We start from the raw sequence: 15,496 nt of genomic DNA on the forward strand, positions 1-15,496 counted from the left end.
GGTGGAGACAAAAGAAACTATATTATTTTCCGACACAGTATCTAATTTTTTTGAGGATCTTCACATTGGTTACATTCCAAAGGATTGAGCTACTAACCAAAGACAATCCAAGTCTCATTCCTAAGTATCGTGCAACCAACCAAGCTATATTCCCAAAAGTTGAGTCATCTGCCAAAGAGGCCGCAAGTTGCACCTAAAGGATTGATGATCAAACGTATTATTACAGAACTCATTCAAATGATTTCACATTTCCAAGAAGTATCAAGTTACATTTCAAAGGAAATATATAGTGTGACTCTAGATACATCTCGTAATCCATACACCCTGTCGACTGTTTACTGTTTGCAAATCCAAGCACGACATTTTGTAATGCTTGATCGAATACAGGACTCGTTGCGGTATGTCACGGCTACCCGAAAGTATACATGTTAACTTTTTTATGATAGTTTCTGGAATATTTTTGAAGTGGAATTACCATCACCTCCATTCGAAATTAATAAGAAAATAACACATTTGTTTTACCCAACCAAGGTCGTATGTTTACTGATTATGCATAATCCAAAACAGGAAGTGACGTAAAGCATATTTGCCACACGTATCATACCACAATATAGCCAAACCGCGATAATATAGAGTTTCCCACCCTTAAGTCGTTAATGACAGGTATTGTGTTCATCCAACTCGGTAACGAAAATCAGCATCGATCATTCCTAATTGATGTGTCATAAAAGTTGAACAAAGAACAAGAAACATTTTGCGTGTGACATATTTAATAGGTAAGCGTGCGCCATTACGATCCATTATGAATAAACTACGGCGATAATATAGCGTACCATTCTAACCACATCTAAAAGGTACTTCGTTACTTACGACCGTTTTTTCAGTTGATCAATAACAGTTTATACCAGGAAAGAGACAAATGAAGTTGGAGACAACATGAACAACCTGTTCATACCAAAGGCTGAGTGGAGGGTAACATATGGTTACTGCCACGGCCCCCACACCCCTCCGTGTAGTTTGGGGTCAGACTTGGGGTCAGCAGGAGGGTAGACAGGAGGGACAGCTGTGCTCTGGTAGTGGGCAAGTCGAGCCAACAGGTTCTTAACAACGCCCTGGTTTGTTGATGACAAGTCCACGTGTTCTGTTGGGTCGTGTGCTATGTCGAACAGCCATAGATTCTTTGCCGCATCTTCCTTTTCAACAATCACCTCCTTATTGAGATGTGGAGGTGGGGTCCAGCTGCCGTCTCCTGGGGATTGAAAAAGTTGTGTTTTTGTTTGTTGTTTAATGCCGCATTAATCAATATTCCAGCTATATGACGGCAGTCTGTAAATAATTGAGTCGGGAACAGACAATCCAGTGATTGATACCTTGAGCATCGATCCACGCAATTGGGATCGATAACATGCATCAACCAAGTCAGCGAGCCTGACCACCCGATCCCGTGAGTCGCCTCTTACGACAAGCATAATCGCCTTCCGCAAAGTCAGCGCGTCTGAGCACCCGATCATATTAGTCACCTCTTACGAAAAGCATGGGTTGCTGAAGAGCAATTCTATCTTCGAGGGTGTCATGCTTTAACCTGCTTTATTACATCAGCTCTCTCAGTGCTGGAACAGGCAAGCTGGTTAGGGTTTCCGGGTGAGAATAGGTCCCCAGCAACCGATGCTGGTAACAAGAAGCAACTAAATGGATCGGGTGGTTATTCTCGGTGACCTGGTTGATTGCGTGTTATCATTGCTCAAAATATCAATCACTGGATTGTCTGGTCCAGTCTCAGTTGATCACAGGCTGCTGTCGTATAACCAGAAAGTAAAGATTTTGTTTAAAAAATTGTCTGCCAGGGGCACCTAGTTTGGAATCCTTGATACATCTGTGTATATTTTGATCCCAGTCATCCATATTTCAACTCATCCAAGCGTACTCATGTAAGCTACTATGGGTGCCAAGCTGCAATCATCAACAGGTACAAAAAAACATGGAGAACTCCATTTGTTGTCACCTTAGTCAACTATAAAAGTTGTTGGAAGAAAGCCAAAAAAACCCAAAAGTGACACAGGTCATGATCAGGGATATGGTGCAGAGAAACCAATGATAAAAAACTGGGTAGAATCTGGGATTTGAACCAATGACCAGTGTATCCTTGCATAAATGGAGGTGCACATTGACAACTGGGCCACCGAGCCCTAGTCGGCTTATATATAGACACATACCATTAAGATCATCGGGCCACCTGAGTGTAGTTATTTTTCAAACGTAGACAAAGGGGCGATAGTAATGGCTGCCGTACGCGTGTTATTTTTAAGCATTCTTTATAACCCATGCTCTATGACCAACAGCCATTTTACAAGTTTTGAGCTCCTTTACAAAATGTATGGTCCAAAATTCAATGGAGGTTCCAGGTGGTCAGGAAAAAAATATAATGCTTGTGAATGCGAAATTATCGGACTGTTTCTGACATTCTGAATGAGGTGTCTGTAAGTGTACTAAGCAACAGCTGACAATGAGATGTGTTCAATAAAATCTCCACAATCTGTGAGACCCGTGAAGATCCGGGGTAGAATAGGTCTTCAGCAACACATGCTTTCCGTAAAAGGTGACTATGCCTGTTGTAAAAGTCGACTAACGGGATCGGGTGGTCAGACTCGCTGACTTGGTTGATGGATGTCATCGATCCAAATTGCATGGATCGATGCTAATGATATTAATCACTGGATTGTCTGGTCCAGACTCGATTATTTACAGACCGCCGTCATATAGCTGGAATATTGCTGAGTGCGGCGTTAAACAACAAACCAACCAACCAACCAACCACAACCTGTGAGAGATGAACATGGATCATTGAACAAAATATTAATGTTACCAACTACAGCAAGCAACAATGGATGTCAACATACCTGGATTTCCAGTGATGAGCTTCCAGTTTCCTACTCGTATAGCTGCTCTGATCCGTGTATCAAAGGTGTTGTTATACAGCTTTTGTCCCATGGGATGCGTCAGAGGGTCAATGTTATGTAAGATCTCCTTCCTGGGGCTTTTCCCACCTTCACTGGAAGAATGGCAAATTAACATGATAATCTCCTTCATGTGAACAAGTTAGTTTGGCTATAACTGTGCGATATGTTACTGTAGATTTGAAACCTCTATATTTAAAACATATATTTTAAGCAAAGGATTTCCAACGTAAACTCAAAAGGTATGGAATCTACACTAACATATCTCAACACAGAAGCTCCATATTATTAAGTGTGTAATTGGTTTCCATTTAAGGCCTTATCCTAATTATCATTTTTTAGATAATTATACTCTTCAAGAGATAATGCATGGATCATTACCTCACTCGGGATGGTAGGATTGTTATCTACAAATATTTCATTCACTTACATTTCAACTACTGTCCCCTTTTTTAATTTTTTTGCCAAGGCTAGCACTACAAAACGTGAAAATAAATAAATGAGCATGAAAATGTGCATAAACTTATGAGAGTGCTCTCGTGAGCCTGGGGGAACGGGTGGCACAGTCGTCTAAGGCCCCGCAATTCGCTGTGCAGAGTTGCGTCCCTTGGGCACGCCAGAAACCTATGATTGTGGGTTCGAATCCCGATTCGCCCCGACTATGTTTCTAGGTTTGTCAGCACCATACCCGTGCTCGTGGGTTTCACCGAAGTGGTAAACGTCTGAGACCTGCATTACTTCGGGCTTTCCTCCAACATTAAGCTAACACGCCGTGATATCACTGGAATACTGTTAAAAGCGGCGTTAAACCCAACTCACTCACTCACTCTCCTGAGCCTCCAGTCTACACTCCTTGAAGGATAATGCATAGGACGTTTTTAAAAACTATTAAATAGAATTTCACCTTTTTAAAAATGTATATTTATCATCCCAGTTGTTATGATTTGCTTGTTTTTGTCCTTGTTAATTTTTTTGAGCAAATGTCTTTCAACTTGAATAACCGACGTTAAATAAATCTTCTTGTATCTTGTAACATTACATTTGGGGAGGTTACCATCAATGGTTGTCTCCAAAGACAACTACACGCCATAATCACAACATGCCAAAATCAGTACATTTTGTTAAAACAACAAAGGCACATTACCCACTGATAGAGTGGAATAGTCCAGGAGTTAGGATTAGATGGGGAGGATTAGGCTGAGAAGGATGTTAAGTAGAAGTTAGTTCGTTCAAACAAGTATATTCATATGGTCACGACAACTTAATATAAGTTTGGGGTATCTTTGAGAAAGAATACAAATAATGTCATACATCAGTAAATATGACATTATTATCTTAAAATGGTATTCTTAGCCAAATCTCGGTGAAAATTTACGAATAAATGTCTTAAAAGCGAACGTCTTCTTAGCGTGTTTGTTAAAGCAAGAAATTGGGAAATTAGTCGTCATTATTTAGCTAAGACGAACCATAGATTGACATATGAATCACATGCTAGTATCATAGCTGAAACCATTCCCCTATCAAAGAGCGAAAAAATAGAACGAGATTCAGTTGTTTTTGGTGAAGACACAATTAGTGATGATAAAACATCCAATGAGGAGAGGTCAATGTGCGTGAGAATGCAATTTGTTAAATGACACCGTAGGTTGTATTTTGTACTGTACAACGTGTGAGGCTACAGGAAAATTAAATGGTTTCAGCAAGAGATTATAACCATGCAAAAATCAGAACTTGTACAGAGCATCATGACAGTGCCAGTCACCTTGAGTCACCACTGGTTTAAATGCCCAGAATGGCAAAATATTGAAAGGAGAAGTCCTTCTAAGTACTCCTGATTGAAACATTAATGAGACTACAAATTACTGCTAACATGGCCCTTCTCAACATTCAAATTGTTGTCATTTCTTCAAGTACGTTATACTCAATTGACATCCTTAATTTACTCCAAACTCTATGATGACAACACTTGCATACCTGATGGTCGTCCATTGGTCAAATCCATCCAGAGGCTTTGTTCCATGGGTGGTCCCACCAGCCACACCCACCAATGTAGGGAACCAATCAGTGACATGGATCAGCTCATTATTGACAGTTCCTTTATGCTTCAGCATCTTTCCATACACAAACCCGACAGCCCGGGACCCTCCTTCCCATAATGTTGCCTTCATTCCCCTCAGTGGCCAGTTGTTTGCTCCTTCATGAACCTGACCCCCATTGTCTGAAAAAAAAGAAAGTATTTGTTTTGATAAAACATCAGACGATGACCAAATATGATGTTTTTCAAGACCAAAACATTTACCCCACTGATACATGAAGCACAGTTACTTTTTTATGCTAGTTTATAACGTCAATGCCAGGGAATGGCAAGTCTTGATTGTCCGCCAAAAACAGATTCTTGTGGAAGGGAAAATTGCGATAAAAACTCTATGACTGGGACACTGAAAATCAATAATGACACCGGGTGTTTGTAAAAAGGGTAAGCTTGTCCTCCCTCCTGGTTATATTTTCCACTCACCCAAATTGCATGAAAAAGTGTTTGTTTCTTGCCTGATGCTGCAACATGTATTATTATCATCAGATATACCATGAATCATATCTGAACTATGAACTTACTAAAATGTCCAATGGTCTTAATATGTCACAACGTCCATCTTTCATCCACTTTGGACACAAAAACAACAAGCTGACTCACTGTCTGATTTTTTGACTCAAATAAAACATTATAATTACTTACCGGTGGAAAATACAATGAGAGTGTTATCCAACTGGCCAGTAGCAGTGAGAGCTGCTGTGACGTTCCCAATCCCCTCATCCATACATGTGGTCATCCCTGGAAGTTGAAAATAGGAATCAAAATCTCATTCTCAACATTCTCTGTCATCAATCTCATTCAAATCAGATCTGAGTATAACACACACTAACCACCGTGTCAGGGTCACACAATCATCGGTCACAAGGATAAGCAATCTCAGACTACCATGATGTACAATGCCGACTCGGGTTCAGCTAAAATCGGCGCTGTTCAGCCATACTTTAGGCTGGTTCTGTTAGCAATGAGGCTGTGCCAGCAGGCTCATTCCCACCAATAAATCACCAGGTTAATACAGATCAGGGTTGTCATCTGGATTCATGCAATTTGTTAATAACATTGTCACCGTGTACAACTATTTTGGCAGACATGAACAGTGATGAGTAATGGAAGTGGGTGAAGTTGAAGGTCGGGGTGGAGAGATAGTCATTCTGAATACGTGTAGCTGTTATTGGGAAGTTATTTCAAACCAACTGGTGTACAACTTCAACTTCTTGGAAGATGACTTCTTGTGGCTATGTCCCTGTGGGATATGAGTCCCTGTGGGATATGCACTTCTCCTAGTGGGATTTATCCTGCGTTAATGGAGAGTCAGAAGCCTTTACATCACCAAGAGAACTTGAAGACTAGTGTGCAGCCTGCACGTTCTTCTGCTTCGTCTTCTTGTGAGGGTGCGTAGTTTGCGCAGAAGCCTTCAAGGGAGATACAGCCTTTGTCTTCACGGGATCCGAAACATCATTGCCAAGCGCAGCTTGCGTTGATGAGGGACGGGGCGCACATTACACTCTAGTTTCGTAGATAGAAGTGAAGTTTCCAGGGTAGAATAGGTCTTCAGCAATCCATGCTTGCCGTAAAAGGCGACTATGCTTGTCGTAAATGGCGACTAACGGGATCGGGTGGTCAAGCTCGCTGACTTGGTTGATGCATGTCATCGATCCCAATTGCGTGGATCGATACTCATGATATTAATCACTGGATTGTCTGGTCCAGACTCGATTATTTACAGACCACTGTCATATGGCTGGAATATTGCTGAGTGCGGCGTTAAACAACAAACCATCCATCTTAGAGAGAAGCACAACCTGATCTGACACAAACGCTTTGTCTTCATACTGGTTGAGCGCAGCCTGGGCTTTGGACGACCCTTAATTTGTCTGAACAGTCAACGTCTGAAGGCATGGGGGTGAATGAAAGGTCAGTAAAACGTCTGTGGAGGAGGATGAACATTACTGATATTTTCCTCGTCTGGTAAGGGCGAAATGGTAGGCCTTGAAGTCATCTGTGCCAAGGTGTTGACATTATGGACATCTTACATCTTGCGTGCATGTTCTGGAGGAACACATAGTACAATCCAGGTGAGGGTCCAATGACAAGATGCGTATGTTGCAACAAGCACAATGAACTTACAAAACATATCAGCGAAAAAACAAAAATAAAGTCACCAAAGGCAATGTATCGAGAATATAAAATGTTAGTGTGATAAGGGATTGTTGCTACAGAGATTGTCCTGTCACACAGGGCGAAAAAATGGGAGAGACGATTTGAGCTTGTTGGTCACAAGACAGAAAGGTGCATGTTCCGGACGGGAACACTACACAGATTTCCACTTTGTTTTCAGACGAAAATATACTGAACCGCAAAAGAAACGTCACCATGGATAGATATATGAGAAACCTTATTTGTTCAAACACTGTAAACATACTTTGAGGCATATTAAAAAGATGAAACTTGGCAGAACTGATCATCAAGGTTGAAATTAAAGTGTCAAATGTTCTTTAAGTGAAACACAACACTAGTCTCCGAGAAAGTGGCATCACAAGTCAGTATCTCGTGTGTCCGTCATGTGCATTGCTGACTGCCGTGCAACGTCGATACATGGAATGAATGAGGCGGTTGATGAAGGCCATAGGCACTTGAGCCCACACTCTGAGGAACGCCTGACGCAGTTCAGCTGCAGTTGTCGGCCTTGGTCGGACGTCACCAAGCCGTCTTTGGATCTCGTCCCACAGGTGCTCAAATTGGATTTAAATCGGGACTGAGGACAGGCCACTGCATGGTTCTGATGCCATTCTGCTGGAGGAAGTCTCTTGTTGCTCTTGCAGTGTGGGCACGGGCGTTATCATGCTGAAACTCGTGGTTGCGGCGATGTGCCAAGTGAGGCATGGCGTGTGGTCTCAAGACTTGATCAATGTACCGAGCTGCTGTGACACCATTGCCTCTCCCTGGATCGCTGTTTTGGAAGACCACAGGGCCGACCCTCTGTGCAAGACCAATTCAGGGCCGACCCTCTGTGCAAAACCAAGTCCACCCCACACTATGATGCTCGGATCACCCCACTCAGTCTCTCTCAACAACATAAGCATCCGAATAACGTTCCCAACGACGTCGCCAGGCTCTCTCCCTGCCATCTGCTGTTGAGATACAGTAACGGCTCTCGTCTGAGAAGAGGACTCTTCTCCACTGCTGGTGGAGCCAATACTGGTGCTGTGTTGCCCACTGAAGACGGTCCCGGCGATGACGTGGTGTCAGAATGGGTCCTCGGTGTGGCCTGTGACAGTGGAGGTGTCTGCTCGTCAATAGTTGACGCACGGTGTCCTCACTAATGTGTCGCTGGTGTGTCCCCATGGTTTGTCAAGCAGTTTCCGCAGCAGTAACAAAGCGATGCTGTCGCACAATCTGACCATCCTGACGTCGGGTGGTGACTCTTCGTCTTCCACTACGGTCATCTGTAATGTTGGTGGTCTGGTAACGTTGCTGGAGCCTGGAAATGCATTGGCTACTTGCCGGGCGGTTTGTCAAGCTTGCAAACGTCCAAGGGCTTGGTTTTGTGATTTCTTGTCAATCTTGGCATGTGGTAGCAATTCAATAACGAATGAATGTTATCCGATCTGGGCGGATTTTTATAGGGCAAGAAATAGGGGAAGGCATGTGCATTTCAATTTGCACGGAACTCACGTGCATCGGGTTACCATGGCCGTTTACGTGATGCGTTTGTGCGATCGGTTTTATTGGCATCTGCTTTGGGTTTTTTTCATTTCATTTTTCCGGACAATGTAAAGATAGATTTTAGAAACTTTGACAAAAATTACCCAGATATTTCAATAACACTTTTCATGCAGTGTTACTTGGGTTGACGTTTCTTTTGCGGTTCAGTATAGGAAGAGCATATGTACACACAAACACACATATCTGACAGAGTGTTGCCGACTCCCATACAAAATTAATGCCAATAATGAATTGGTGATTTCTGCATGGCTTAAGATTGATTTGTGTGGCAAGAAAGCGGTACTGCAGAAATTTGTTGAAAAGATGGAAAAGTTGCAAAAACCCAACCACGTGAGAGCCTGGCGCCGAAACACACCAACATGACATGCACGTGCAACATCCCTTGTTGAGCTATAAACAGGCTTGGTATTCATTTGCATGCCATCACAATCTTACAGCAAGTGAACAGCGAAACATGCCATGACTGACAAAAGCCCAACACAAAAACGCTATCGCCCGAGTGTAAACAGGTGAATCATCTTCAGTTGTAGCCAGATTTTTCCATGTAGCACCAAGCACCATTAGACGATTGTGGGACCGTTATCAGATTTGATTGCTTCCATGGGACAACGATGCCCGTCAGCTTTTGACTCTAATTGTGGCCATACAAGATATTGAGAAGAGATGACCTTCACCTCGCAAATGCGCCAAAGGGACCATGGCTCAAGGATAATGATGTGTGCCAATTATGAACAATCGATTACCATCTGTTGATTATTTATATGATAAAATATACATTTAAAACTTATTTTATTCATACCAATGTCACTCTTATACAGGAATTTGAAACCCTGCACTTTTTATTAAAGGTAAAGTGTTACTATTCCTGATTATATTACCAGCATAAGTGCGTCTCTGCGTGTCCTGGATATGGCTGTATTGGCTCAAGTATTTGGCGGGAACCTGAAGGGGGGCGTGCGTTGATTGATAGGCCAGGTACAGGAAGAATGGCTGTAAACAAAATATCAAGCATGATCAGGCGAAAAGAAAACGACTACAATCACACTGGTAGACAAGAAAGTCACCACGCGGTCCAACTGATAGACACACGGACACTATCACATTAATTTCAGGATATACAGTAACTAATGACAAGAAACTCGAAGAGAACTGAAACGATCCTGGTGGAACTTGCACCTACTTTTGACTTATCATGATGCTTGATCACATCGACAGCCTTCTCTGTAAACAGTTGTGTTGAATAGTGACCACTTTCGTTGAGAACTGGCTTTAGATTATCGCGAAGGTCAGTGCCACATAAGTGGTATTCGGTTTGGTGGTTGTCACAGCGGTGGTGTGTGTAGTAGTCCTCACTACCAGTCAGGTAACCTGCAAGTTATGGAAAAAAAATATTTGAAAAGTCAAAATTGAATATATACTTTTAACATTAAGTATCTTGAGCATCGACAAGCACAGTCGCCTTTACTTGTCGTAAGAGCCGACTAACGGGATCGGGTGGTCAGGCTCGCTGATATTGAACAGTATCATTTCATAGACCGTCAAAGCAATTTGTTATACGATATGTTGGTATTCTCAAGGGAAGATTTTCAGTCCCGAGTCTGTCAAAAGTGTAAGATCCGGGTTAGAATAGGTCTTCAGCAACCAATGCTTGCCGTAAAAGGCGACTATGCTTGTTGTAAAAGGCGACTAACGGGATCGGCTGGTCAGGCTCCAATTGCGTGGATCGATGCTCATGATGTGAAATGATTATTTTACAGACAACATATGTACATTTTAAACATTCAAACGAAGCATGCATCAATTAAACATTAACTACGTAACGAAATTGATGATCGGTACTCCTTTGTTCTCGTTTCTCGCCAAATCCCGTGTCAATGAACCGTGTTTGAGCCCTTACTGGTCCCGGGAGCGCCACGAATGATTCTTAGACGAGCCCATTTTCAAACAGGGGTATAGGTATCAAATAAATACATAGTTGATTGATGCGCGTATCGGTCTGAGAAGACGTCGATTGGTACAGGACCCTAATTTCGGTCTTGGTGAGAGAAGTCAGAACTTGGGGTTCTTGGTCTTACACCTGCATCATCCCAAGAGCTCAAGGCCAGGCCTTTCATACGGGGCCGAGTGTTGATATAGGGGTCAAGGTTTGATATGGGGTCGAGGTTTGTTGTGGGGGTCGAGTGATGATATGGGGGTCGCTGGTTGATAAGGTAATCGAGGGTTGATATGAGAGTCGATGGTTGATATAGAGCAGAGGGTTGATATGGGGGACGAGGGTTGATATGGGGGTCGAAGGTTGATATGGGGGACGAGGGTTGAAATGGGGGTCGAGTGATGATATGGGGGACGAGGGTTGAAATGGGGGTCGGGGGATGATATGGGGGACGAGGGTTAAAATGGGGGTCGAGTGATGATATGGGGGACGAGGGTTGAAATGGGGGGCCGAGGGTTGATACGGGGGAAGAGGGTTGAAATGGGGGTCGAGGGGTGATATAGGGGACGAGGGTTGAAATGGGGGTCGAAGGTTGATATGGGGTATGATATGAAAACTTTCATATGAGAACCATATCATATACCATAACATCAAAATTTAAAATGTTTCTATATGCATTTGAATGAAATACATTGTTTGAAAGACATTGTCAAGGGAAAACTAGCCAAACAGACATGCCATTAAGGGACGTAGCTCCAATTTCTGGGCTAATATCGATCTCCCATTTAAAATACATCGACAAGCCACGTGATGTTGTGATACGAGTCTGGTTGTTACACCCCCTGTGATATAACCTATGTTGGCTCTATCACACTTGCAAATTGCCTCACATCATCGATAAGCATATATGCTCATTGACTCAGTGTATATCATGCTTGAGTTAAGAATATATAATAATATTATATCATATGCTTGATAACGACATGACGAGAGCATTTTATCAACAATCTGTTTTTATATGAAAAGTGTGCATATTACACATACCAGGACTCTGATTTTGATCATACACCTGACAAAATCCAGTGATTGACATCATGAGCATCGATCCACGCAATTGGGATCGATGACATGCATCAACCACGTCAGCGAGCCTGACCACCCGATCCTGTTAGTCGCCTTTTACGACAAGCATAGTCGCCTTTTACGGCAAGCATGGGTTGATGAAGACCCGGATCTTCACGGGTCCATTACACTTTTGACAGTCTCGGGGCTGAAAATCTTCCCTTGAGAATACCATCATATAGTATCACAAATTGTTTTTACGGTCTATGAAATGATACTGTTCAATATTTCTTTTCTTGGTCACATCATGATAAGGCCTGACTACAACTTCTTGTTTTTTCTGATGAGCTTTCAACTAAATATTGCAACTCATATGAATTTGTTTTGTGTCATTGAAAATATGATACTTTGAACATCTTTTGCATGCATTTATTCAATAAAATTCACTACAAGATGATTTGGGGTGATCAAGTCAACCCTTACAGTTTTTCCTCATTTCAGATGGTGTCATTGTTTATCACTGGCTATACCTATAGTACACTTCTTTCCTTACCATAGAATGAATTGAATCCCCTGTTGTTAGGGAGGTATGCGTTCTTGAAGAAACCTAGATGCCATTTGCCAACAGCATATGTTGAGTAACCTGCTGCTTTGATCCTGTCTGCTATTGTGGCGCTACCCAATGGCAGGCCGAAAGGCTGAGAGGCCCAGATGATGCCATGTTGTAAACCAGTGTGAATCTGAAATCAAAACTAACAAAGTCATCACAGTGTTTTACCTCGTGCACAGAAACAGCTGGGAAAAAGAAATACACTTGAAATATGGACTTTACCCCAACATTATAACCCGTCGTCAAAATGTTACTTGGCTGAACAGAGTCACCGAAACAGTGCAAACTTAACGTCCAAACACAACCATGAAACCCGTATCAAATACACCACTATATAATAACTACTTCTATTTCACCTTTGTTTTGCCCGGAAGATTATATGAACATAAAAATTGAGATTAGACGCACATAATATCCATTGTTCACAAAACTGGTGCTTGTTGGAATTATTGAAGCTAACTTACTATGCATAAGCACATACGTAAGATCTATCTGATATTTCTGTTCTGATATAAACAATTGCAATCAATGTTTGGACAGTCCACGTCAGATTGTGTCTTTACTCAGACCCTAAGTTTTGTTCAAACAAGGAAATCCCATCTGTGACCATGATAATAAGCACAAGGTATCACACATACTTTGCATTATTTTTTCTGTTGGCACAGTGGTCACCCTGAGAACGCCATGTTAATGCAAAATGTACTACCAAGAGTCACGAAGACTCGCGGATACATAAACAAAAGTATATGTCAGTGTCAGAGGATGACCCACCAACTCGTGACTGAACGTGATAGTCCACAGTCAAAGCCTACGCGAACACGATGCATGAATAAGAAGCTATGATGTATGATTCACCCGATGAAGGAGTAAGCATATACTCCGAAATGTTGTGTTCCTCATAATAAAGACGTTGACATCCATATATCCTCTTCCTTAAAAAGATTCAGGATTTCATCAAGTGAATGACCAGAAGTTTTATATAAGGAGCCCTTCTATCTGTATAGCTCAGAATAACGTTTGCAAACAAAAAGTATCAACTTCATCATTCATCCCACTGGCATAAAGAGTTCACAAACAGACCTGTTCATAAGTTAGTTTTTTGGTCCAATCAAAACATATTCTCAACTCAGGTATTCATAGCAACACTGATATTCTGAAAAAATATATAGATCAAACAAATTTTAACAAACACCATTTGTTTGAGTATATGCTTAATACTGACATGGGTATATCATAAAACTTGTATGCATGTGTACACCCACACAAAATGCAAATGCTTTTTCATACTGGTGGATGACACAAACGGTATCCATACAGAGTTAAAGCCATATAAATCCTCGGAGTTTTGAACGCAACGCCATGGAACGCTAATCACGTCTTAATAACAGATGTCTTTTTCGATTCCTGTTGTTTTCGGCGACTCGTTTCATGTTGTTATTGGCGACTCATTTCATCTACGATGTCAGATGAACGCACACCTGTCCTTAAGAGTAATGGAACTGGATTCTACATTAGAACATGAAGAAAATCGCTACGACCTGAACCATATGGACAGCATGAATAACGCGAACAAGAAAAGGAAAACTGATTCACAGGTGAAAATGTTTAGAAGTTGGATGATGACGGAAGGCGGAAGCGGGACCTTTTGGAAATCGATGGGAAATCTTCTTGATCTCTATATGGCAAGATGTGTATGACAGTTCGGTCAGTATGAAGTGACCAAAATATTATAATAATGTCATGCCCCGTATCATCCCTTGATTCATATCTGACCTCGGCCTTGCAGGCTCACTCAGATAGAGGTGTATCGGGATGATATGGGGCTTGACATGGCTTGATAATCTCTATACGTATATAACTGTAACTGGTAAGGAAAATAACTGACCCACCTGGTACCTTCCTGACATCAACTGGCTCCGCGTGGGGCTGCAGATTGGCTGGACATAATAGTTTTCCAACTTCACCCCGGCTCCAGCCAGCTTGTCAAGGTTTGGAGTTTTTATTTCCGAGTTGTGATACCCGACATCATGGAATCCGTAATCGTCAGCGAGGATGAAAATAATGTTTGGGCGACTTACGCTCGCTGACCAAACAGTGCAGCATGCACATAATAGCAAAATTACTGAGAGATACATGTTTGTCAACGTATCTCAAGATGTGTCGAACGCCCACATTTGTTTAGACTTTATAGATTGTGATCATGTGACAATGTTTGATCATGTGACTTGTGCGAAGTGGACAGCAGCACACTTCATATGCAGTGTGCAGTGTGCAGTGTGCAGTGTGCAGTGTGCAGTGAGCACTCGTCACCACTCACGGCTTTCGGTAACCTACAAGAAGTATCCTCCCTCTCTCGAAGGTCGCCATGCGTCGAAACGGCACAAGCCTATCAGATGCGCGTCAGTACAGGGGTACTTCCATCGATATCATCCAAAAGTATTTAAATTAATTTTGACAATATGCGTTTGTATAAAAACTGTGGGAAAATGTGGATTGTCAGTTCCATAACAGAAATGAGTTATAAATATTAATGATGTTACCTGTAGAGCTATGTTGGATTACAGATTCAAATGTACAAAACTAGTGCGTTTGTTTACATTCAGGAAACGGTTCACTGGGCTGCGATCTATTCATTTGAAATATAAAATGAGCTTCCAAAACAACATTCCGTGTATTATCCATTTGTGCAATATACCAAGAGTTAAAAAAATATTAATATGGCCGATGTGACGTTACATGGCAACTCACTCACTCAAAAAGCTATTAACTAATCTACTTTTTCAAATTATTCACGTACCTTTAAACTTTAGTCCATGTGCAATATTTACATATTTGATTGTAACAGACCAAGATAGCTACTGCTCTAGCAATGACATACAAAACGTAAGTAACTTTCATACATATGTTTCATGGTATTCGTGGATCATGTCAAAAATACACAAGAACAGCCTGTGTTAACTTAACTGATTAACATGTGTACCAAATGATAGCTTTAATTTATTTAAAAACCTATCTATTAATACAACTTAGTCATACAACTTAGTTATACACTAGATATCACTGACACATATAGAGACAATCCACTTCGATAACTAGTGCATAAACAATCATGTTTAACTTTG

General features: G+C 41.7%; 1 protein-coding gene across 1 annotated transcript; it reads right to left on the reverse strand.

The window, feature by feature from the left end:
* Nucleotides 1–782: 782 nt before the first annotated feature.
* Nucleotides 783–14,556, reverse strand: LOC139452313 (arylsulfatase J-like). The gene is made up of 8 exons (XM_071233743.1): nt 14,264–14,556; nt 12,318–12,504; nt 9,950–10,137; nt 9,648–9,759; nt 5,689–5,784; nt 4,929–5,172; nt 2,898–3,049; nt 783–1,249 (listed from the first exon to the last, which is right to left on the reverse strand). Exons 1-8 carry the CDS (start codon nt 14,507–14,509, stop codon nt 984–986), a joined length of 1,491 nt encoding a protein of 496 aa, XP_071089844.1. The 5' UTR covers nt 14,510–14,556; the 3' UTR covers nt 783–983.
* Nucleotides 14,557–15,496: the final 940 nt, after the last annotated feature.

This window comes from Haliotis cracherodii, unplaced genomic scaffold (genome assembly GCF_022045235.1).
Source record: "Haliotis cracherodii isolate W230 unplaced genomic scaffold, xgHalCrac1.p SCAF_9, whole genome shotgun sequence".
In the NCBI taxonomy this organism is placed as follows: domain Eukaryota; kingdom Metazoa; phylum Mollusca; class Gastropoda; order Lepetellida; family Haliotidae; genus Haliotis; species Haliotis cracherodii.

Excerpts from the sequence above, each read along its gene's own strand:
- LOC139452313 (XM_071233743.1), bottom strand. The coding sequence starts at position 14,509 with ATGTATCTCTCAGTAATTTTGCTATTATGTGCATGCTGCACTGTTTGG. Across the intron at positions 12,505-14,263 it reads TGATGTCAGGAAGGTACCAG|ATTCACACTGGTTTACAACA; the intron begins GTGGGTCAGTTA and ends TTTTGATTTCAG. Across the intron at positions 3,050-4,928 it reads GACCAATGGACGACCATCAG|TGAAGGTGGGAAAAGCCCCA; the intron begins GTATGCAAGTGT and ends CCATTCTTCCAG.